The sequence below is a fragment of the Condylostylus longicornis genome, unplaced genomic scaffold (assembly GCF_029603195.1).
Source record: "Condylostylus longicornis isolate FDR11 unplaced genomic scaffold, ASM2960319v2 ptg000044l, whole genome shotgun sequence".
NCBI lineage: Eukaryota > Metazoa > Arthropoda > Insecta > Diptera > Dolichopodidae > Condylostylus > Condylostylus longicornis.
The window spans coordinates 9,937,030-9,961,582 of record NW_026578013.1 but is presented as its reverse complement, the minus strand read 5'-3'; the positions used below and the strand labels follow the sequence as shown (position 1 = coordinate 9,961,582).

Sequence of the window (24,553 nt, the reverse complement as noted above, 5' to 3'; positions counted from 1 at the left end):
GTTTGAATTATAAGACAAAAATTATTTTGAATCTTGTAAATTTTTCCAGGAAGTGAACAATTTTTCGGTTAAACTCTTTTGGTCTCCCTAAACGTAATATGTTGTAAAGAAGATGATAAAATATTTTTGCAGCTTTTTATCACTTACACCTCTACATGAATGATCAGGAATTATATCACCATATGCTCAAACAGCTGAAATTGGTAATGTTGGAGGAAATTTAAATTACGGGAATAGATTTCAGACGAATAATTTATCTTAGATATAAAAATTCCAAGTCAGATGCGGATGTAAATCTAAAAATAATTTATAGGCTTGTTCTTGTCAGAAATAACGTTAATTTCTTATTTATAAATAAAAATATATACCTATTTATATATTTAAATTAAATTCTTAATAAAGTGAACGTTGTATAAAAGCAAATGTACAGTACTACTCACTTATTTACAGTTGAATAAGCCCTCCCCATTAGATACATAAACAATGTAGCTGTAGTTAAAATAACAATGTTTTTTTGCACTAGTCCGATACTAAAAAGACATTTTCAACGAATTTCGCACCGTATTTTTTATATCGTAAGCAGAAATTTCCATATTCAATTCTTTTGCAAAATAAAGTTCAATAATATTAAAACTCTAACAGTAAAAGCAATAAAAGTTGAAAAACCTTTTAAATCTTATGAAATATATTTTTTTATTTATCATATTTCTAAATAAAATTATTATTACTTACATGAATTTTTATATTTTGAACTGAAATTTTTTTTTTGGATAAAACATGCCTATCTTATATACAAAATATTATGTACAATTATAATGTTTAAAGCTTACACGATAATAAAACTTAAAAGAACCAATTTTTTAAAGTAAAACTTATCATAAAGGGTAAATCAGCTCAATTCGAATGAGTAACTGTTAAAAAAGTTTCATGGCACACATCATAATTAAAAAACAGTTAATCCTCCGATTCCTTTTCTAGCTCTTTTATTTCTTTTAAAAAGGCCTTTTTTTTCTTCACTTTTTCAATCTTGTGGGAAATTGAAAAAAAATAACATAGGTATTAATTAAAAATTGCTTTACTCTAAAATTAAAACCTACCTGATCTTTATTAGGTTTTTTAAGCTCACCAGATTTGATTTTTGCTAAAATTGTTTTACATTTTATTTATTAATGTTTTATAAAGTAATATTACCTTCTATAGCTTCTATTTCTCGTAATTTCTTTTTTAATTTTTTCAAATTTTTGGCAAGCTCTTGCTTCTCATTCAACTCTAATTCATTTAATTCAACTCTTATTTCCTCTTCAGAATCTAACTTATCTTGGATGTCATTTTCAACATTGACCTCTTTACATTCAGATTGTTTAACTACTTCAGTATTCTCCTTTTTTTTAGATTTTGATGATGTGACTGTTGAGGTATTTTGATTAACCGAATCGAATAATACCTTACAAAAAATTACACCTTTTTTATTTTTTTTGTCTTGTTTTTCTCGTTTCTCTTTTGCTGCCTGCGCTGCAATTGGACACATTCCTACTGGAAAGTCAGACCGCTTAGCGGCAAATTGTTTCCCCTTACTTTCATAAAGTGGAACTTCCTCTTGAGGTACATAACCTTCTTTTACTATAATAACAGAAATATGTATGTACAATATTAATGAACACTTCCTAAAAAAACTGTATTATTTAATTACATATATACCTCTTCTAGCTTTCCTCCAAGTTCCATCAGGTCTTTGGGATGCAGGAATAAATTTTCCTAATTTAAAAATAATTTAACTTTTTATATTAAGATTTTCTGAATTTACTTATCTAACTTAGTATAAGATTAACTTAGTTTAAAATTTACAAATAAAATGCTAAAAACATATTCATTTAAAGGACTTTTGAAATTAAAATCATAACCAAAATTTCAAAATTGGTTTTTTTTTTCAATATATTAGATTTATGTAATATGAATGAAATAAAATAATATTTACAACTAAAAAATTTTACGATTTTACCATCGCTATCTGTTGAATATGTTGCCATATCAATTTATAATTTAATTTAAATCAAATTCCTTATTTATATTTCCAAATTCGTATGTACGCTGAAGGCAGCAAGAAAAGAACTTTCATCTTTTTGACTTTGATAGTTTGATGTCAAAAATTCGCTTAAGGGCTGAACAAATTTTGAGAGAATCTCCAAAATAAAATCGGAATATTCGGTTTGTACTTACATTAGTCATATTTAGATCAGGCAAGTCGGTTTGCAAACTAAAAATTGTCTGCCTAGGTAAAGCTCAAAAAATTTATTAAACTCATTTAAATCTTAAAAGGGTTTAAAAATTTAGCTTAAAGGATAGTTTTAAAATAACTTGAATAAAAACTATGTTTTTGACAACTCAACGTATTATGTCAAAATTAATATGACTTGTCAAAAAATTAAAAAATTGTTTTGGAAAAAAAACACTCACAAGACAGAGTTTATTATTTAATAAATAAAGTGAAATGAAATATTATGTGTTCGCAAAGCCAATATGAGTTTCTTAAGAAAAACGACAACATCAAGCGATTTGATGTTGTATGGGAAAAGACATACGAATCATGACTGGCAGTAAGAACAATATTTTCGGCCCACAGTTAAAAAAAAACTAAGTTTCAATTTTTATATCTTTTAGAATACCACCAAAAGTTGCCTTAATATAACATAATATTGATATAACAATTACTAATATAACAGCAACAGCATCAAATGTTGTTACACTAAGTATAACTATTATTGCGCATGAATTTGAATTATTGAAATATTGTTCATGAATTTTTGTTGATCTGATTAAACTTTGTTATATTAATATTTTGCTACATAAACGTCCGTAGATTTTGATCAACTAAAAACAAAAGCTATATGAAAAAGGAGGTTTTATACGAAAACTTTAGGTTATGTATTACGCCGGAAAAAACCGTTCCATTTACAAATTGCGCAATTAATCTAATGATTAGTTTGAACCTGTAGATGAGACATCGCTCATATCTAACGCTCTATCAAAAGCGATCGCTTTCGCTCTTAAACTGTATTGTGCCTTATTTGGTCGAACACTCAACCGCTGTGAATCATCAAGCGCTGCAATAGCAATATTGAAAATATTCGATTATCACTTTGTAACATAGCGAATACAAAAAGAAATCAAATTCGAAAAAAAATTTCTTGGGAACACACTTTTGCGTTAATTTCAACAAAGTTTTTAGAATTTTTTTAATGATTTCTATCCAAAATTTACATATTGGAATTTAAATTAAATTAAAATTCAGGCTTTTTTGCAATCAATTTATAAAAGTCCTTGAGAACACAATACGCGGGGCTAAATATTTTGCGCGGATTTAAAAAAAAATGGAAAATTCCAAAAGTAAGTTCATAATATACATATAGCAGTTAAGCACTGCTTCACTCTAGTAAATGAACAAATAAAATACAATATCTGATTTTGTAATATTTCACAGGATTTCAAAAAATTCCTTGTAAACCTGAAGAAATTTTAGAATTAAAACCTAGATATCAGGTAAAGTGTTTTTATTTTGAAACGATGATTTTTAAAATTGTGATATCTTTTTAAGGCAGTTAGACAGAAAGCATTAAATCTTTTAGAAACTTCTTTAAAAAATAGAAATGACTTGAATAAACAATCTGAAGAAGGTCATTATTAATATATAGATATTAAAATTAATAAAAAAAATTTTTTCACTTATGATAATTAATATTTTAGCATGTAATAAATCTGAGCCTAAGTCGATAAATATAAGCGATATTTTGGCAGAAAATACTATAGTTTTGGATTCACCTTTGAAACAGAATCAAAAAAATGGGATAAGTCTAGAAAAAACAATAGAAAATAATGAGGGCGAAATTTTATTTAAACCCTCTGAAATAACAGGCAGATCAACATTATTTAAACAGTCTGATTTGTTAAAAGATAAAAGTGATGTAACTGTTGAAGACATTTTAGCATCAAGTCTCTGCGATAAAATTCGACGTATTACATTAAGTGAAAAAGATAATTTTAAATTATCCTCATTTAACTCTATAAGCACAAATTTTTCAACTGATTCTAAAATTAACGAAAGTTTCAAACCTGGCGAACTTATGGCATCTCAATTACTTCGTGATGAATTATCTTGGGAAAATGATTATTTACCAATACCAAGTGCCGAAGCAATAGTTCAAGCTGCTGAGAAAAATAATTCTTATTTATGCAATGTTGAAAATTCTTCAAAAACTAATCAAGATTTGAGTAATATTTCAGAAATAGAAAACTACTTTTTCAAGCGTTCCAACCAATTGGAAAGTATTATTAATCCTGATGTATCGAGTCCACCAAAAAGAAGCCCCGTAAAACTAGTAGACGATGAAAAAGAAAAGCCTTTGCAAGAAGGTAATGCGATTACCTGCCCACCTATTATAATTAAATATAAAATAAATTTTGTAAATATACTTTTTAGATACCTTTTTAAATATGAACACCAACAACATTACTTCATCTACAAAAACTTATACAAAAAGTCCATCCGAAGAAATAAGATATTACAAAGAAAAAAAAAGTAACCAAAACGTACTTACAATGTCAACTATCGAAAATGTTTTAAAAAAATTAAATTTCAATGACATGAAAAATAGTTCTGAAGTAAATAAGTTTTTAGAAAGAAGAAAAGATTCCGAAAAAGAAAACATACAGCATAAACCGTACGATGACACTGTTACATTTTCAGAATCTATGTTGGACGATTCAAATGGTAATAGTTCAGTGGTTTCAGAACAAATTTCCAAAGGTAAATTGTATTACTTTATAGAACAATGTAAGCAATAATCCAATAAATTATATTGTTTTTCAAACCCAGTTTTAAAAAATTCAACAACGGGAGATGTAAGATTAGCCAAAAGCCAACCAAACTTTTCTCAGCTATTTTTGAAAGAAAAAGAAAAAAATATATCAAAGAAACGATCACGATCTGCTAATAGATGTCTTATTCCAGAGTCTTTGCAATCTACTAAATCACTATCATCCACATTATTAAATGGTTCCAAATTCAAAAATCTTTTAGAAGTTGATAATAAAATTCAGCCACCTATTTCTCCTATACGATCAAAAAGTATTACACCAAAAAAGAGGCAAGATAAAAACCTTCAGAATTCACCAATTTCGCTCAATACTACTACAGCATCTGACCGGAATTTCCTTTGTATTGATGATAATGAAAAATTACTTTCCCCTATGTCGAGAATATCCAAAAAAAAATCAACATCGCCGTCCATTTTATCAGAACCCATAGTTCAACCATTTGCAGGTTCCTTAGCATCAATAAAATCTCGCTGTAACTCTCAATGTTCAACTTCCAGTGAATTTACGCATAGAGATGGACAATCGTTGCCGATAAAAGCTACATTCAAGCAATGTTGCTTTGGAGCGGTCAAATTAAGAACAATTGTAAGAAAGTCAGTTGGAATAAGAAATATTTCCATCAAAAAATTGTCTTTCAAAGTTGAAATCGAAGGACCAGGTTTTCAAATTGAAAATATGGAAAACAATTCAATTGTAGTTTTGCAAGGTCAAGAATGTCGTTCGTTTTCAATCAGTTTTTGTCCCACTATGTTAGGATCGGCTATCGGAAAACTTAGTTTCAGCCCACCTTACGAAGGTTGGCCAATAGGTATGGAAAATTGAAATATGAAACAAATTTGTGATTAAAATTATAACTCTCAGATAAGGTCATACTATTGCAAGGATATGGCGGTCATGCTAGCATCAGAGTTCGTGATTTTGAAAAAGGACCTGCAGGTCCACCATATATAAACCTGGGAGATATTCAAGAACTGTCTCAACCTCTAATAAGAACTTTCACAATTTATAATCGCGGTCCTTTGGCTGGATTTGCTATTGTAAGCTTGAATTCGTCTGGTTTAGTATTTTCAACCTTATGTGAGTGCATCGAAATTGAACCTAAAAGAGCATACATACCCCCAGAATCAACTATAAGATTCCGAATTACTTTTCGTCCACGCCGAAGTGATATTAAAAAAATGTTATCTAAACTCTGTGAAGTAATGTGCATTGCAAATATCAGAATTATAACAGGAGACGATTCAACTCGTCAAAGAATTCGTAATATCATAAAGTTACATGAAAATGAATTACCTGAGCTAACCCAGTCAAAATTATCCAACTGCTGGACAATATTAAATAATGAAATCGCATTAAAAGATGTAAATAATTTCACTGAGAGCCCGGAAAATGCTCTAGAATTGGCAAGTGGTTTTCGCGACTGGGAAGGAGTTCTCACGATTACTCACAATTGTATGGATAATACGAAAAATTCATCACTAGTTTTTCCGGATCTTGATGAAACTATTTTATTCCGCACGATGATTTCTGCTAATTCTGGGTCTAAGCAAAAAAGTCTTGCTGTTGAAGATGATCACCGTAAACTTTCAGAATCTTACTCAGTAAGACCAAACGTCTTACGATTTGATCATCGGACAGAAATTATAAAAAAGGCTACATTTACAATTGAAAGTTTCTTTAAAATTGAACAATATTTCGAAATTACTTCGAACTTTAAAAATTTATTTAACATACATCCAAAAGAAGGGAAAATTTTTCCGGGCCAAATTGTAGAAATTGAAGTGAATTTGCTGGACTGTCATTTCACTACATCAGAAAATATTAACATAATTGTAAGGATTTTAATTTTTTTTATTTTTAAAAGATAAAAATTAATTTTTTTAGGTATACTTTGAGCTTGAAAAGATAAATATTCCGGTTATACTTAAGGGAGATTGAAATTTCCATAATTGCTTTTTTCGAAAATTTTTAATATACACGTTTTACGAACATTCTAAATGAAGATTTTTATTTTTAAATGACGATTTTTAGCAAATCATTAACAGTATCCATCAAAATTTTAAGCTTGTTGTTGCATATTTCGCTTTCTTCTTTGAGATATAAATTCTGGTTTTCAGCTACGAAAGCTAACTGTTCAATAGCATTTACAAAATCATATAACAAATTTTCTTCTTCTGTAAATGCCTCCACATTTGATTGATCATCATAATTTTTTGTTGTCGCCTCAAGTTCTAAAATAAATTTCTCGACTTTTTCTATTTCATTATTATAAGTTTGGAGATTTTTCGAATTATTCTTGAAATATCTCATATTACTTTCTAAATTAAGCTTACATTCTTTGAAATTATTAAAAATTTCTTTAGGGGTTAAACTGCAGTCAATTTTTAACGCAGTGTTTCTTTTCGTACTTATGCCTAATGTTATATTGGAAGCAATTTGAGTAGAATTGCAAGGTGAATTATAAAATTCCTTTACTGTACCTCTCCTTTGGATCACAGTTGCATTCAACCTTGAGAGTTCCTTGTTTTTTTTGTGACGTTGCAATTTGTGTGGAACATGATCGATTTCTTTGAAAAAATCTTGAATTTCTTCAACAGTGACTCCGTCCTTCGATGGAGTGCAATCTATATCATTAATTTCTTTTTCCAGCCTTTTTTTAAATGCTTCTAAGTCTATTAAATCTGGATTAAAAACTAACTTTTCTACTAGTAATTCATATTCATTTAAATTTAAATTGATGGATTCCGCTAATTTGTATAAATTCGAATCTTTGTTTGTATCCATTCTTAATTTTGAAGAAACCAAAACCACCTCAACCTGATTTAATTAATATTTAATATACGTTTTCCTTTTTAAAAAAGTTAAACTGACACTTCCTTTATAAATATTTGACGTGCGGAAATTTAATAACTAAACTAATCGAATTTATGTATCGATAGTAGTCACAAAACTCAAGTAACTCAAGGGATGACCATTACAAAAATTAATTTTTCAAATATTTATTTACGATTCAGGTGTATTTTTATTTTCGCTTTGTGGATTTCAAAAGATGCCATTTTTCATACATATATTACGAGTAAATTTTTTATATATTACTAGAAAATTTTTATTAATTAAATTTATGATTCAAACAAGCAATATTGGCAACGGGAATGAAATGTATAATAATGTAAATAGGTATATGTATTTATGAAAAAATTTATGTGAGTGGATATTCATGAGTTGGGTTAATTTTTATGTAAAAGAGAAAGAGATTTATTTTATTTATATTACATCAAAATTTTCTTGAAGGAAAATCAGTTCATTTTAATTAAGCTTTCTACTGTTTTTTTTAAATGTCTATTATTTTTTAAAATATCTCCTATGAAATTTGAAAAATTTAAATGTCAACACTTGACAGATACAATAAAATATCGATTTTAATACTTTGAAAAATAATATTGCCATTGCAGTTTCGTAATCTCGGTGATTGAAATTTGTAATTACTGGAAAGTCTACTTAGTTTGAAATTCGTAGAATTTCATCACTATAAGGGTGACGAAATTGGTAATTTTTTCGATTTCAGTGATACGAGAAGGGTGCTGATGTCAAACTTCCATTACACATCTAAAGCTTTACTATACCCAATTCGTATTGTACTACCTTCTCTTTTCTGCAAATATGCCCCTAATTTCATCAGATTCAGACAAAATCTACGATTATTAATCTACTAAAAAGCATTTTCGTTTACTTACATATCTATAGATTACAATCTTCGATTTAAACAATTCGAAGTAAAATAAACAAACTTCCAAAATTATAAAATTTAGAATTGTATTTTGACCAATCTAGCACAATTTACTCAACCAAATATCTCAACACTGATTTCACCCGGCCCTAAAAAAAACGTAAAATTTTTATATTTTACTACTGCACTACTTGGGATCTACCATTGTTAAAGACAAAGAGTGTCTGCGTTGAAAATTAGTTTTGTTTTTTTAAATGCATTTTTCAGATGGCATTTACCAACCGATTTTTTCGAATTTTAAATTTTAAGTTAAAACAAATATGTAGAATCAGTAGAGCTAATAATATTGATCAATTTCCTTCACACAAATAAATTCCGACACTCCTTCCATTTAAACCCATATAAATTTGGAATTTATTTTTGATTTGCTCTCGTAAGCTTTGTGGCCTGTTAGATATATGGCATTAATTAAAACACTTCTTTTGTAATATATATTGCCGTTTCCGAAAATTTTGATTTAAAATTTATTTGATCTTTGACAAGCAATTTTAATCATATTTTAATACTTGTAAAATCTTATAAAGCTTTATTTAAAAAATTTCATTAAAAACCCATAAAGGTTGCTACTCATACTTTTAATAGCCTTTAGGATTAAAAGCATGCCGTTGCAATACTTAAAAATTTATAAAACTGAAACTAAAAAAATATTGACAATAATTTTCTTAAACTTGTACTGTTCTTATGTAAAAACTATATTAAAATTTTATAACTCCTAAGATGGCGATTGTTTTAACAAAAATGAGGTAAGATGGTTATTGATATTCCTATCATACAAACATAAAAACATTAAAAATTTAATAAGATTTCATATTGTTTGGCAAACTATTATTTTAAAATATATTGGTCAAATATTATACATATTATTAATAATTGTTTACAAAATAAAACTTAATATATACTTAGAAAAGTGTGCTTATGTACCAAAGTACATTAAGGTATACATACATGACCATTTGTTTAAAAAAATAAAATGTAAATTTTGATTAGATTGAACATTATTGAAAAACAAAATATACGTATTTCCAAGATGGTAAATATTACAAGTTTTCATAAACAAATATTTAATGAAATCATTTAAATAAAAGTTGTAACACAAAAACCTGATTTCCTCAAATTTGAAAATATTTCCTTTTACGCCCTCTTTCACATCAAATCACTTTTTTTCGAGCAAAGATAATTTTAATGAACTATATGTCCTTCTTCTTTACATTCATCATCCCATTTAAAATGTCTCTCTGGGACAAGATTGATAATCTCAACATGTATTGCTTGATGCTTCTCAAATTTTGGAGGAATAGCACACAAACGATAACTAACTTCATCCCCCGGTAATGGAACATATTCACCTTCTATGCTAAATTTGTCATAGAAATAATTTGATTGTAATATTAAGTGCAATATAAATTAATGTTAATTTACTCTGAAATATGAACAAAAAGATCCTCCCCACCAGATTTGGGTGTGACAAATCCATGTCCTTTTCCTCTGCTGAAAGATTTTACCACGCCAGTTTCCACTGGATTTTTCATTGCACGAGCACATCTGCAAATAAATAAAATCAAATCTCAATTGAATTGCTTTAATAAATTTGTTAAGGAAATTGATTTTTCATTATTTTGAAAAGGATACCTAGTCTAAATGGAAAAACTTTTTAGAATTTGTCACTCATCATGGTTTTTATGTATGCATTTTATACCTCCTACTTACTAAAAAACTAAAAATAAAAGATACAGGTACTAACAGGTAAATTTTAATTTATTATGTTTACCACGAAATAAAAACTGTTATTCAAGTTGATATGAACTAACACAAAATAAGTTGATATTAACATAAAAAGTAAATGGGATATAAAGAACTAAATAGGTTCCATTCAATAATGTTGATATAAAGCAAATGGAATTTCTTAAAAAATCAGTCTTAATTAGAGATATTTTTGCTTTAAAAACATTCAACAATAAGTATTCAATATATACTTACTTATAATTTTTCGAAATCCAATTTTTTTTAATATTTTTTAATATTTTATAATATTTTTTTTAATATTTTTTTTTAATTTAATAAAAAGAACTTCATTTAATTCGAAAGACACTATGTTGGTGCTTATATAAATATAATTCGTGCATTATACACGCACTTTATGAGGAGAAAATGAGCTTTGATAAAGAGGACATATAAAATTCAATAAAGTGTCTTCTTTCTTCTTCAAATTAATGATTCAAATTTTCTATTATTTGAAATATTAAAAAAATATTTTATTTTTCTATACAGATAAATTTCCGATTTTCAATTTGCAGCTAAATATAAATTTCCGAAGCTGATTTAAGTTTGGATTATTTCCAGATTTTCAGGTCGACATAACTTATAAAACTATTTTTTTGTTAATAAGTCCTATCATTTCTTTTATATTAAAAGCCAAATCCTTGACACTTTGAGAAAAACTTAAGTTGAAGAAACTTATAGGTATTATCCTATTTACAGAAAACCTTATCAGTAATAGTTTGCTTTCTATGACCAATCTTTTGAAATTATGTATAAATTTCTTCTGGGGTTTTAAATTCAACGTAATTATAAACGATGAAGTGAAAATAAAAATACTTACGTTGATGCTGTTCTAGTCCTTCTTGTAATTATTGGGCTCGGCAACTGCAGTAAGCTTGGACTATTCCCATTGTCAATATTATTTTTTGTTGGAGATCCTTCTGGGGTCAATGTTTCGGACATATTTTAAAATATAAGATTATTGTAATTACACTGAAAATTTCTCTCCTTAATTTTAAGTAAAAACAACGTTGAAATATTTTGAATTATGAAGCTCAAATTAATATATAATAATAGGCTAATGAATTTTATCCAATAATGTCAATTGAAGAGCAATGGCGATTAGTGATACCCACTATCAAGCAAAAACTATCGGATTTTTCGATATTTGTATAATAGCTTAATTCTTTCGATAGTTTTTAAAAATATTAATAAGGAATACATTACACGCCATTTACAAATGTCACTTTCTACTTTTACCAGAAAGAAAGAATTTTTTACAAGATTTAAGAACACGATATAATTTTTTCTCTGAGAAATTGACCTTTATTTTAAACTAATAAGAACATATATGCACGAAATTTATGAAGAAAATAAGAGAGTGCACGAAATTTATGAAAAAAAAAATTAGCAGTTGTCAAATTTTGAAGTGCCTCTTGATTATGTTCATACTTTTATAGATTAAATGGGATAAAGTAGGATTACTGAAGTCTTGAAGAACTTTTAAATAAAAAGTAGGAAGTAATACAATATATCATGAAAATTATCAGTAGTTTTCATGCAAAGAATAATATGGAAAACACGTAAAATCATGCAAATAGATAAAAATGTTTTTAAGTTGCAATGGTTCAATTATTAACTGTCGATAATTGAAATTCCTCATTAGTTTCAGTCACGATACCTAAAAGCAAACGTAATATTGGTGTTCTTCAAATTCTTACTGAATATATTACAACTTGCAATATATTACTGCGAGTACTTAATGCCACTGGTAAAGTATTAATGGATTTCGGGTTCATATAAACGTTACTTGATTTGAAATTATCAAGTTAAATTGATCCAATAACATTATTAGCTTGACTTGAAAATCGACTGCATATACGAAAATTAAAAAAAATTAAAATTACAAATTATTATATACATAATGCTTATCAGCTAATGTCAAACTCAAGTTAATTTCACAAGAAAAAATAATTAACGTTTTTGATGAACTTTCATACTGAAATTTCAACTTAAGTCCTTGATCCGTCATAAAAACGAAGTGGTCAAGTTGTTATTTTCGTTTGCTACGTTATCATCAATCTTCTACTGTCCGTATTGTCATTTATTATTTTTTTTTTTGATTGGCACTAAAACTTATTAAACTTTTCAATTGTATTTATAAATCTAGGAAAAGATTTTATTAAATAATATATTAATTAATTTAAAAGCAAAATTTTTTATATCGTCATAATGATTTTACAAAATTATTTTTTATAAATAAAATTTGATAAAACAAACTACCCAGAAAATGGTTGAATATATTAAAACTTTCTTCTGTATTTTCACAAAGTCGTAAAATTTTAAAAAATATTTAAAAAGAAAAACTTATGTAAAAAATATTTTATATATATTTTTATATGTTGCCTTAAAACTGTCAAACATTACAATTTACATATTTCGTATTTAACATAAAATTAATTTTGTGAATTTTTCGCAGTTCTGGCACATTTTGATTACATTGGTGTCAACACGTCTAAGCAATAGAAGAAACCCTGTATTATGAATTATGATTAGTTTAACATTTGAATTTAACTAGATCATTTTAAGTTTTTATTTACATTTTTTCCCGGGAAGAAGTCTTACTCCGTTTCTTTTACAAATAAGTTATTTTCTTTAGATATTGTTACAAAAAATATTGACAGATATTGTCACTATAAATATTAGGATTAGGTATTTTTTAAAATAATATATAATCAGATGGAGGAGGTACATATTCAATTGAACAACGACAACCCCGGAGTTTTGAACCTTTCGTTAAGGAATGAAATTAATACAGAAAATGAAACAGGGGCAGAAGAGGCACTTCCTCAGGTACCTGTAGATTCAGTGGAATTTGCACCTCCGATTGCATCTAATAATAGTTTACCGTCGCCAGACGTGATTATTGTTGACAACGACAACAGTTCAAGAGCCGAAAATTTTACGGTAGAAACTGAAACTCCAACTAGTTCAAGGAAAAAACGTAAACGGTAAGTTTTTATGAAAATTTAGCAGCCATATATTTATAAGTTAGTATAAATAGTATGTACGTTTTTCGCAGATAAAGGGTAAATCTGTGTCCTTTAATTTTGCAAAAAATCCGTGTATTTATGCGATTCTAATAGTCAATAGGCCATAATAGAACTTGCAGATTTGAATTTTTAACTTGAAACACTTGATATGTCTTTTTTCATCATTTTTTTCTTTTGAATTTTAGTCGGTCGAAAAGCAAAACGTCTAAGGAATCAAAAATTGACATATCTTTAACTGAAGAGGACGATGATGGTTCCATATGCATGATATGTTGTGAACACTATACCATGTCGGGAGAACATAGATTAACATCCTTAAAATGTGGCCATCTATTTGGTGAATCTTGTGCGCGTAGGTGGTTGTCGCAATGTGGAAATGCAGCTACACGTTGTTGTCCCTTATGTAAATCAAAGGCAGATTTTCGGGATATTAGACATATTTATGCAAAAAAAATAGCTGTGAAAGACAACACAGAAGAAGTCAGGTTAAGGGAAGATTTAAAAATGGAGAAACAACGAAGTCACAAATTGGAAACCGAACATCAATTAATGACCTTAGAATTGAAGTTAATTCAAAAAAAAGTTGTAAAGTTGGAAGCTGATATAGAAAGAATGCGCAGAATAGCAAATGCTAATGCTAGTTCAAATGCTAGTTCCATTACAGCATCATTCATAGATAAGCCTACCAAATATTTATATGATCATAAAATGCACATGATAAAAAATTTAGAAATATGTTCAGAGCCAGGCTGCCGTTGCTTAGCGTATGCGTCGAGTGAAAAGCAGTTATTTGGTAAATTTTAGTGTCAACCATATATATTACAGAAACCCAAAATTATAATATTTTTTTTAACTTCAGCTTCTCAAAAATCAATGCAGAATCTTTTTCGAGGTTACGGCGTTAAATATATTGATGTTGCAACTGACTTTAAACCCACGGCGTTCTTATATACTTCAACCAAAGTTTTGAGAGACCTATCTTTAACTTCAACAGAAGATTTAATTTCTTGCGCGTCACAAGAAAAAATAATTAAAGTTTTTGATGTTAAAAATAGAACAGTAATGACAACTATCACTCCATCAGAAAAAGATATATGGTCTTGTGCATTTGATCAAGATCAACGTAGTCATTTATTATATTTAGGATCACAACATGGGAGTACGTACATATACGATATCCGCAGTACCCACCAATGCTTGGAAGAAACATCAAATGTTGATGACACAAGCCCTGTGATAAATATTTTTCCAGTACCGTCGTCAGATATGTTTCCTTTTGGTGGATATCTGGTCTGTAAATTACAAAGTTTATGGTTTTATGAATTTTTGCCTACTCAACGGTTAAGTCCAAATAAATTAGCTGTAGAAGGACCATTTTTGTCAATAAATTATAATAATATAACGGATACTATATTGATATCAACAAGAATCAGCGCAAAATTTCCTATGTCTAAATATATTTTAGGTAAATTAAACAAAATAGATAATATAGTTATGTTTCATATAGAACTAGAATTATTCGGCTCACGAGTTATACGCATCATGTCAAGATGCACACAAATTCCAATAAAAGGCAATAGCTTGGTTGCAGCTTATATTCAAGATTCAAAGCAATTAACATTATGGAATGTAGGAGAAAGTATGAAAATACAGTCATTGCCATGCGTTGACACGGTTTATGATACATGTCCGATAATAATTGATGGAAACAATGAAAGTACCTACTTAGCAGCATTGACTGAAATGAAATGTAGAATATATAAGGTAGAATCAATGTTGAAGTAAAGTTAGAATTTAACACACTGCATACCATGATATTTAAAACAAATTTCTTTGTTTAGGTATTATTGTATGTATTCCAATTTATGTTCAACTAAATGAAACATTTTTTTTTTAATATCTGAAAGAATAAATCTGTGAATCTTTAAATTTTAGATATCATTACGGTTTGTTTTCTGAAACTTGTCTAACCTTTAACTTTTTATTATATTTCAATAAAATATTTCGTTTTTTTATGAAAAAATTTTTAATTTACTTCAAATAAACATGGTATATTTGAACAACTATTACATATTATACGATACCATAATATACAGGGTGTTATATAATTTGGAATTCGTATGGAATGTATGAAATATGACTCACACATTTTTCTTAAATCATTATCGTAACAGGAACCATTGGTCTATCTGGCAATACTCTCTTCGCCATTTTAAAGTCACGTTAGCTGGCATCCCATTCATAATATTGTCTCAGTTCTCGACCACTGTTGATTTGACCAATAGAATCGAGATCAAGACGTTTTCTGCTGTTTAAACTTCTATGGGTGTTCTCGTAATTGTTTAATATATCAACCCTTTCTTTATTTTCGAGTTGATCAAGTTTGGTCTGTGGTTTATTGCCATCCTTAGTATTTTTTCTTCTTTAGTTGGGACGTTTAGACCTCTATGCAAAGTACTATCGCGCACCGACGATCTGCCTTAGTATTTTATTTTGTGATCTTTGTATTATGTCTGTAGTACTCCCACTTGCGCAGCCCCACAGTTGAATGTCATAATTCCAGAATTGTTTTGTTATTTGCTCGTATATCAATAGTTTATTATGAATACAATTTAGAATTTCTGTTCATTAGCCAATTTAGTTTTCTCATCATTATGTCGATTTCTTCTTTTTTTACCTTACATGAGTTTTCCATCTTAATTTGGTATCTAAGGGCATTCCGAGATATTTAGCTTCATTTGCATGGGGAATTGGCACATTATTCAAGTTTGTAACAGAAACATAATTTCAGAGAATATTTAAGTCACATGTATTGATTTCCCTTCATTTAACTTTATTCTCTATTTCTTAGTTCATACATTTACCATGTCAATAGTTCTCTGCAGTTTGGATGCACACTCTTGAGTTCTTTCTCCCACAGCGAGAACAGCCGTGTCGTTGCTGGCTCTGTTTCACCAATATTGGTATCATTTAATGATGTCCGGATATCTCCAAAAGGTTTTGGCAAGTTTAATTTCATTTTGTGAATGATACCCTCATGCCATACCTTATCGAACGCTTGAGCCACATCCAGGAAAGTAGTGGACCATATTTTTTTTGTTTCAAATGTTTCCTCAATGATATTTGTTATGCTATGATTTTGGTCAATTGTGGAGTGCTTGCTTCTAAATCCAAATTGATGATCCGGGATGAGCTTGCTCTCTACTATGACAGGTTTCAATCTGGCTGATAGCAATCTCACATACAATTTTGATATTATTGGAAGAAGAGATGTCAGTCGATTTGACCCTAAATTATGTATTGGTTTACCTGGTTTTGGAACCAGGATAACCTCAGCCATCTTTTTCCAATTGCTGTGGAATCTACAAAAATGCATTTAGCTCAACCATTAATGATAGATCAATTTTAAAATTATCCCAATCCGTGGATTTGTTTGTCAATCTTGGTGGTTCTTGTTTAAATATAATTTTATCACCAACTGTCAATATTTTCAGTGAGTGGTCACAGCTTAAATCATAGTATTCACTAACACTAATATAATGGTCAGAAATACCCTTGGTTATAAAAAAGTCAATTATAACCGAAGATCTGTTTGGATCAGTAAGTCAGTTTCCAGCTTCATATAAAGTCCTTCATATAAGGGTGTCTTTGGCATTACAATCACCACCAAGGATAAAACTGTTTCCTAGTCCGCTAATCATAATTTAATTTTGCGTTTAGGTGCGCAATATATATGTATGTAGCTGAAATTTTGAATTCTTTGTTCTTGGTTTTGATTTTGATGGAGGTTATTTGCATATATTCTAATTCGATTTTCCTACCCTCGTTATGGTTTGAGTTACTTTAGTTTACAATAGCTGATCCACCTCTGGCCCTATTTTCTGGATGTTCAACGTGATAACATATATAATACTTAATGGTTATGTAAAAGTTTTTCGTAAAATGAGTCTCGGAAATTAGGCAAATGTCAATTTTGTTTTTGCACAGGCACAATTCTAGTTCATTTAAATGATTTAGCAGCTCGTTGGAATTCCATGTCAATATTCTGAATTTATACATTGTTTTTACTGGGGTATTAACTTAATTACTTTTTCTAGCTCGTCGTTTTAAGTCTTTTAATGAATTTTCTTTGAATCATCTCATTTATTTGACTTAATATTAAATTTAAAGTATCTTCTAACGTAATTTTATGTGCTCCAGAATCCCGTATTCTCCTTGCGTAGGATTTGGAGTAATCCACGCTCCTTACGTTTGAGGTCGCATCAAATCTCGCATACTCCATCACTGGGGTCCAAGCGCCATTGGAATTAAATGCAGATGAGGGCCGGGCTGCCGCTACTGGGGCTCTTGTCTTTTTTATCACATGAGTTGCTTTGTACCCTTCCACAGAACTCAGGCAGAGAAGGAGCGCCTTTTCCTTTATTGGAAAGGGCCTTTCCAATATCCTTCTCTAAAGCTCGCGCATTACATCACACCCCTGCAATTAGCCAAATGCAATTCGCAGTTGGCACATTTAGATGGCTGGCTTCTGCTGATCCTGCACTCCCTGGAAATACACTCGTATGGTTGAAACTCTGATATCTCTTGCATTGTGGGATAACCTTTGCGTTTATTTAATTGGTTCTATTTTGACTTCTTATTTAATTGGTTCTATTTTGACAATCTTATTTACTATCGACTTTATGCAATAAAGTTTGTCCACATTTTCGTTCATATCAAACGCCAGAATAAAGAGTGGTACCTTTGTCATTTTATTCCTAATTCTGTTACTACTGTCAGTTACTTTTTCTTTTCTCATAATATTTACTGTATCTTTTATCTTGAATTCTTGATTTCTTAAGTCCTGTATGATATCTTCTTTATCACATGACCATAGAAATTCCCTTGCAACTACCCTTATCGGCCTTTCATTTTTATTTTCGTATGTATACCATTGAGCCTTTATCGATTCCAGCTTCTTGACTAGGGCTCTGTAATCATCGGAAGACTGATCTAATTGTTATTTTTAATTGTAACAATTTTAAAGTTCTTAATCAATGAATCCATTGTGAAAATGTCTATGTTAATAGGGGGTGGTTTCCGTTTCTTAACAGAAAAATAAAAATGTATAAATAATAAATTCTTAAATTTTTTCATTGTTTTTTTTTATTACTTTCGTTAGTATTTATCTTTATCCTAGACCTAGGTAGCAGACTTAGTTTCACAACCGGATACCTCCTCTTCACTAGAGGGGAATGAAATAGATTTTTTGACTTGCCGCTCTTCGGTTTCAATTCAATTTCGAGTCTCAGAGCCTCCTTGAGGGACAAGTTCTAAGAGCGCAAGTCCGTAATTTCTCTGCTTAACTTGGCAATCATGTCTTCAGTCTCGCTTAATTTGGATTTCAGCTGTTCGTTCTCTTCGCCTACTTGTTTAACTGACCGATGGCTTGCTAAACCAGGTCCATCTTCACATATTAACTGACAGTGGAGTTCTTTTAGTTAATGAACTTCTAACGTTGAATGAGAGCTTATCATTGTCTACCGGTGAGGTAAATTTCTGTAATTATGTTGGGAAATACACCTCCTTAGAGGTGAACCAGATCTTTCATGTTGATTGGTCAAAATGTTCCCTCTGACAGAGGAAACCTCGTGAAGGTGAGATATGGCGTTGGATAGAGGAGACTAGGTCGATGTTACTGCTTCCCACTAACTGTATTCGCATTATATCCCTTCCCTCCCATGTTGTCAAATGAAATTTTTTTATTAAATTATTTTAGGAGAATGACATTTTTCAATTATAATGATTCTTAATGACTCTTATCAATTTTAATTTTTTTAAATTAAAATATCAAATTTTGTTTTTCATTTGACAAGAAAATCTAAAAAAAAAAAACATTCACATATTATAGACGTTAAAAATATTTAACAACGTTTTATTCGTTGCAGAGTTGTAATAAAATATGTTCTTTTCCATTGAAAACAGACTTGTTTCTCTTTAATATAATATTTGTTTTAAATCCAAATTTACCAACTTTTTTAAAAATACATATATGGAAAAATGGAATGTTGCAATCGAACACAAAACATGCTCTTGAATGATGCCTTACAGCATTCGAAATTCATTGATGATGTCACTTCGTCAGAAAAGAAGACAATTATGTCATTATTTGATGTCAATATGTCATTCAAAAAAATAAAATTTGCTTAATAATAATTTTAGAATTAGCTATGTTGAGAACTTTTTTATACAAAATACCGATTATCGAATTAAGAGATTAGAAAATTGATTAGTGTTAATATGAACCGGTTTGAATATGTTCCTGCAAAACTTCAAGAAGATGAAAGCTTTGTGGGTAAACATGATAACATAAAGATTTACAATGGGCATGAGAAAGTACGTATTTAGTTTATTACAATGAAGTCTAAGGAATAATCCTTAAATTTAAATAGACTCATTTTGAGGATGGAGAAGTGGTTTTGACGACACATAGGTTATTTTGGGGAAAACCAGGTCAAATATCTCGAGGAGAAGTTATATTGTGCCTTCATTTTAAATATGGTACTGCAAGTGATAATTAGTTTATTTAATATTTTACTGAAATTTTATCTTTTAAGTTGTTGGTATTGATGAAGAACAAGCAAGTTCTTTTATATTTGGTAAGAAAACACGTGTTATTTTTAATTTACGGCCTCCTTTAGAAGACAAGACACCGGGACCCTTTGATTCAAGTAGTGCTCATTTTATTAAACTATCGGGAAGGCATGGGTTAGCTATCGAATTTATCGAAACTATTAAGGAGACAATAAACGCAAGAATTTGGGAAATAAAATCTACAAGTGTGGATATGGTAAGCGTTACACAAAAAACTGAAGTGGTTCCTAGAATAAAACTTAGAACAGGCATAACTGGTATTGAAAGATCAATCGTTGAAAAACAGAAACAGACTGATGAAAGTATAGCTGCTGCCTTCCAGGATTTGAAGGTTCTTATGACAATGGCAAAAGAAATGGTTGGAATATCTAAAGCTATAAGCCAAAAAATAAAAGAACGAAAAGGAGAAATATCAGAGGATGAAACAGTTAAATTTAAGTCTTATCTTATGAGCTTAGGAATTGATGATCCTGTTACACGAAATAGTTTTGCGAGTACGTCTGAGTACTATAAAAGCTTATCTAATGAAATTTGTGGGATACTTCTGGACCCTATAGAGGTATTTTAATTACAAATACATTGTTATTTTAACTCTTAGAACAATTTCCAGGAAATTGGGGGTATGATGTCTTTAGCGGATGCCTACTGTAGAATTAATAGAGCTAGAGGTTTGGAACTTCTTTCCCCAGAAGATGTACTAGATTCCTGTAGATTATTAAATGGACCCATCAAATTAAGGCAATTTCCTAGCGGAGCTATGGTATTAGAACTAGAATCCCAAGAAGAAAAATATGTATCTATAGAAACTGCCGAAAAGGTAGAAGAACATGGATCACTTTCAGTTGAAGAATTGGCTAAACTCTTCGGAATATCAATGATATTATCAAGAGAACGTCTTTTAGCTGCAGAGCGTAATGGTAAAATTTGTAGGGATGAATCAATAGAAGGCTTAAGGTATTATCCAAATTTGTTTCTTAGATAGATATTGTTTTCCAAACACAAACAAGCAGTTGCTTAATAAATTTTAAGAGCAAATATTATTGTGTTTTATATTTTTTTATTTACATATGTATGTACTCAAATTTTTCAAGATGCAATAATAACGAAGATTATTTGTCTTTAGACATTAATGTTTTTCTTGAAGTGTATTGCGTTAAACTATATTGAAACTTAATAATTTTCTTTTATTTCGAACAATAACAAATTAAATTTAAAACGATATATTTAAATATGTTTTATGCCTATTAATATAATTAATTATCATGTACATATTTGCTTTTTAAAGGGTTTTTTGGGGGATCAAATCGCTAATTGATATCGAAGAGAAATTATGTTGTAAAAATTTCGATACTTTAATTGTAAACACAAACCAATTCAAGCAAATGATTCTTGTCTATAATACAATTGAAACTTTTACGATATTTCTCGTATACCTGCAGAATATTTTTTAAGTTACCACTTTACGATATTTCTCGTATACTGCAGAATATTTTTTAAGTTACGCAATGGCAATAACTTTTTGATGCGTGGCTCAAAATATTGGTTTCTTGTCAGACATTTTTCCTACAAGATAATGCACAAAACTTAATTTTTTAAATAAAGTCCAATTTAACCCTTAAGAATTTCTTAATTTTCCAGAAAGACTTTAATCTTCTCCAATTTTAATTGCGTTGTTAATAATTATTACAAAAGAAGAAATCAAATTCAGAAAGATTAAAGATGAAGATCCTTATAATTTTTATGAAATAAATTAGGGCAAAATAACCAACTAAACAATTGCGTCAATTCAACCAATGTAAAATTTACAAACTGTTTGATTCTTGACATTATTAAAAAATATGTCTGTCAGCCGTGGTTTGATTGCATGTATGGAATATATACTCGACATTACATTACTCACAGACGCAAATGTTAGGGAAACTCGGTTGTTAAGTTGAACATTTGTAAAACAGTGAAGAGACACCATTTTGGACGGTTGTTGCAAATTTCATTGAAGAAAAAAATTCAGTATAAAATAGCATTTACAATACTTTATTTTTCTCAATAACCCCTAAACCAGATCAGATAGCGTGATAACTCATACACCAAATTAAAGCTCAGTAGTCAAGGTTGCCCCCTGTGCTAAATTGGCGAAAGCTCCTATGTTACATCATCTAGAAAATGAACGTTTTTTAAAAACGTAGGTCACCTGGTCTTGTTTTTTATAAAAATGGAAACAAAATTTAATAAGCAATTATTTTATTATACATAATTCACTTATTATTTTACATATTAGTCTGTTTATGAGACAAATCTCTAAAAAAGGACTCACATAAGTTATAAGTTCCTGATAACTGGGATCATTTCGTTCTTTTACAAAGCCGACACAATTTAAATATCAATAACTTATAAAAAAATATTACAAAAACACAATAAAATACACAACAAAAAGTTACACTCTCAGACAAATGATATAAAAGAACACATTGTCAGATAAAGGTATCAAAAACGGATTGTCAGGATTTATGTTATAAAAAATATAACTAAGTTATTTTATATGAATGCCTAAGTATGTAGTAAGTAAAATTATGAAAAGTTGTCAAAAAATAAAATTAAAATTTTTGATGAGGAAAAAAGTTCACGAAATAAAACTTTATTTTTTTACGTTTTCTATATAAAAAGCAATGTAATGTCAGTGGACTAAATATTGACATTTTATGTGTTTTCATTCCAGAATTGTACCTACATAAGAATTTGTCGTGCAAACATGGCTATATAAAACAAAAAATGAGACTAGTAGCGCCTCTAAGAGAATTGTTTAAAAGTTTTGAATAATACCTAAATGTCAAAGGAAGGGATATAGATTTTCCTTTTCGTGAAAAAACCTCAAAATGGTGAGTTGTTTGAGAAAATTATATGTAATTTGTACCTGCAATTTTATTAAACATCCATTCATAATTTTACGATTTGAATAAGAAGTTGCACTTTTTTTTTGTGCAATAAATTATTAATATGATTATTATTTGTGTTCTTTTAAATATTCTAAGAATATAAACAATTATTTCAGTCCAACCAAAAAAGAAAGAAGACAAGAAAATTGAGAGGACATGTCAGTCATGGACATGGTCGCATAGGTAATTTTTGGAATATTTTACATGAAATTTAGAATTAACTAAAAGAAATGAAAAACAGGAAAACACCGTAAACATCCTGGTGGACGTGGTAATGCAGGTGGTATGCATCATCATCGCATTAATTTTGACAAATACCATCCGGGTTACTTCGGGAAAGTTGGCATGAGGAATTATCATTTAAGACGACAATATAAATTTTGTCCAACAATTAATCTAGATAAGTTATGGTCGTTAGTACCAGAAGAAAAGCGTCAACAATTAGAGAAAGAGAAAGAAAAGGCACCAGTTATTGATTTAGTACAATTTGTAAGTATTATTTTCATTGCTTATTACTCTTACGTTATCAGTAATCTTAAAAACCAGTGCAAACAATTGGACCATATTCGTAAAAAAAAAATATATTTTAAATTATGTGATTTAAATTGTTTTCAATAACAAAAAATTAATGTATACACGATAATGTTTCTGAATTAAGAACAACGCGTTTGATTATGAAAAATTAAATAAGAAAAATGTACATAAATATTTAAAAGTTTTTTCATACTTGTAGGGATATTACAAATTGTTAGGAAGGGGTCACCTACCTAAGAAGCCTATAATTGTAAAAGCGAGATATTTTTCAAAAAAAGCTGAAGACAAAATTAAAAAGGCTGGTGGTGTTTGCCTGTTAAAAGTTTGAGAATTTTTAAGTATAAAGGTGATTTAAATTTGAATTATTTTATATTGTTAAATATTCTTTTTATGAATGTAAATTGTTTCTAATCTACTTACAAATGAATATTTTTGTCAATTGGTCAATGAAAAATATTTGAAGGTTGTAAATTTACATTCATAAATTGAGCTTATATTTTTTGTTCAATGATGTTTACATAAACAACCTGTCAGAAAACTGTGAATGAATCTATTATTTACCATAACTGAACTGAGACTTAAAAAAATACTAAACAAAGCGAAAATTTTAATGAAAAAGGCTAATGAAACATTTTTATTCCAGATGAAAAAAACACCTTTCCGGACTGGAGAAAAAAACTTAAAAAATTTTTTAAAATAAAAAGTATTTTAAATGAAAATAATGAATTTTTATTCACAAATTATTTAGAAATATGGCACTGTAAATGTAATACACAACCAATTTTGCTAATACATATTTACGTATCTATAATTCTATAAAAATAAAACTATTGAAAAGATAAAATTATGTCACAGAATCTTAACCAGTATCAGGCTGTTCAATTTTGATCTTTAAACGAAGTTGCAGTCGTTTCATGTTTGAGTTGAAGGAGTACATACATGCATACATGTGTGTTTATACAATGTTAATCTACTTCACAAAACTA

The 24,553-nt window shown here is 28.9% G+C and overlaps 6 protein-coding genes across 7 annotated transcripts; 4 read left to right on the top strand and 2 right to left on the bottom strand.

The window, feature by feature from the left end:
- Window positions 1-718: 718 nt before the first annotated feature.
- Window positions 719-2,116, bottom strand: LOC129610333 (partner of Y14 and mago). Of its 2 annotated transcripts, XM_055522875.1 has the most exons (6): window positions 2,000-2,116; window positions 1,699-1,755; window positions 1,462-1,620; window positions 1,192-1,407; window positions 1,098-1,141; window positions 719-1,026 (listed from the first exon to the last, which is right to left on the bottom strand). In XM_055522875.1, exons 1-6 carry the CDS (start codon window positions 2,025-2,027, stop codon window positions 955-957), a joined length of 576 nt encoding a protein of 191 aa, XP_055378850.1. In that variant the 5' UTR covers window positions 2,028-2,116; the 3' UTR covers window positions 719-954. The 2 variants fall into 2 exon arrangements, with proteins under 2 accessions (XP_055378850.1, XP_055378849.1); XM_055522874.1 differs by having other exon boundaries at window positions 721-1,026; window positions 1,192-1,620.
- Window positions 2,117-3,193: 1,077 nt separating this feature from the next.
- Window positions 3,194-6,869, top strand: LOC129610234 (uncharacterized). Its single transcript, XM_055522718.1, has 8 exons — window positions 3,194-3,384; window positions 3,479-3,537; window positions 3,593-3,671; window positions 3,742-4,407; window positions 4,475-4,801; window positions 4,871-5,680; window positions 5,734-6,704; window positions 6,757-6,869. The coding sequence occupies exons 1-8, from the start codon at window positions 3,369-3,371 to the stop codon at window positions 6,808-6,810; spliced, it is 2,982 nt and encodes a 993-aa protein (XP_055378693.1). The 5' UTR covers window positions 3,194-3,368; the 3' UTR covers window positions 6,811-6,869.
- Window positions 6,870-9,091: 2,222 nt separating this feature from the next.
- Window positions 9,092-11,536, bottom strand: LOC129610326 (cold shock domain-containing protein CG9705). Its single transcript, XM_055522864.1, has 3 exons — window positions 11,259-11,536; window positions 10,079-10,201; window positions 9,092-10,013 (listed from the first exon to the last, which is right to left on the bottom strand). Exons 1-3 carry the CDS (start codon window positions 11,378-11,380, stop codon window positions 9,839-9,841), a joined length of 420 nt encoding a protein of 139 aa, XP_055378839.1. The 5' UTR covers window positions 11,381-11,536; the 3' UTR covers window positions 9,092-9,838.
- Window positions 11,537-13,006: 1,470 nt separating this feature from the next.
- On the top strand, window positions 13,007-15,439 carry LOC129610275 (E3 ubiquitin-protein ligase RFWD3-like). Its single transcript, XM_055522797.1, has 3 exons — window positions 13,007-13,428; window positions 13,656-14,263; window positions 14,330-15,439. The coding sequence occupies exons 1-3, from the start codon at window positions 13,157-13,159 to the stop codon at window positions 15,253-15,255; spliced, it is 1,806 nt and encodes a 601-aa protein (XP_055378772.1). The 5' UTR covers window positions 13,007-13,156; the 3' UTR covers window positions 15,256-15,439.
- A 4,189-nt stretch (window positions 15,440-19,628) lies between these two features.
- LOC129610312 (vacuolar protein-sorting-associated protein 36) lies at window positions 19,629-21,225 on the top strand. The gene is made up of 4 exons (XM_055522848.1): window positions 19,629-19,845; window positions 19,902-20,010; window positions 20,067-20,662; window positions 20,714-21,225. Exons 1-4 carry the CDS (start codon window positions 19,750-19,752, stop codon window positions 21,083-21,085), a joined length of 1,173 nt encoding a protein of 390 aa, XP_055378823.1. The 5' UTR covers window positions 19,629-19,749; the 3' UTR covers window positions 21,086-21,225.
- Window positions 21,226-22,890: 1,665 nt separating this feature from the next.
- On the top strand, window positions 22,891-23,917 carry LOC129610246 (60S ribosomal protein L27a). Its single transcript, XM_055522748.1, has 4 exons — window positions 22,891-22,976; window positions 23,150-23,216; window positions 23,275-23,522; window positions 23,767-23,917. The coding sequence occupies exons 1-4, from the start codon at window positions 22,974-22,976 to the stop codon at window positions 23,893-23,895; spliced, it is 447 nt and encodes a 148-aa protein (XP_055378723.1). The 5' UTR covers window positions 22,891-22,973; the 3' UTR covers window positions 23,896-23,917.
- Window positions 23,918-24,553: the final 636 nt, after the last annotated feature.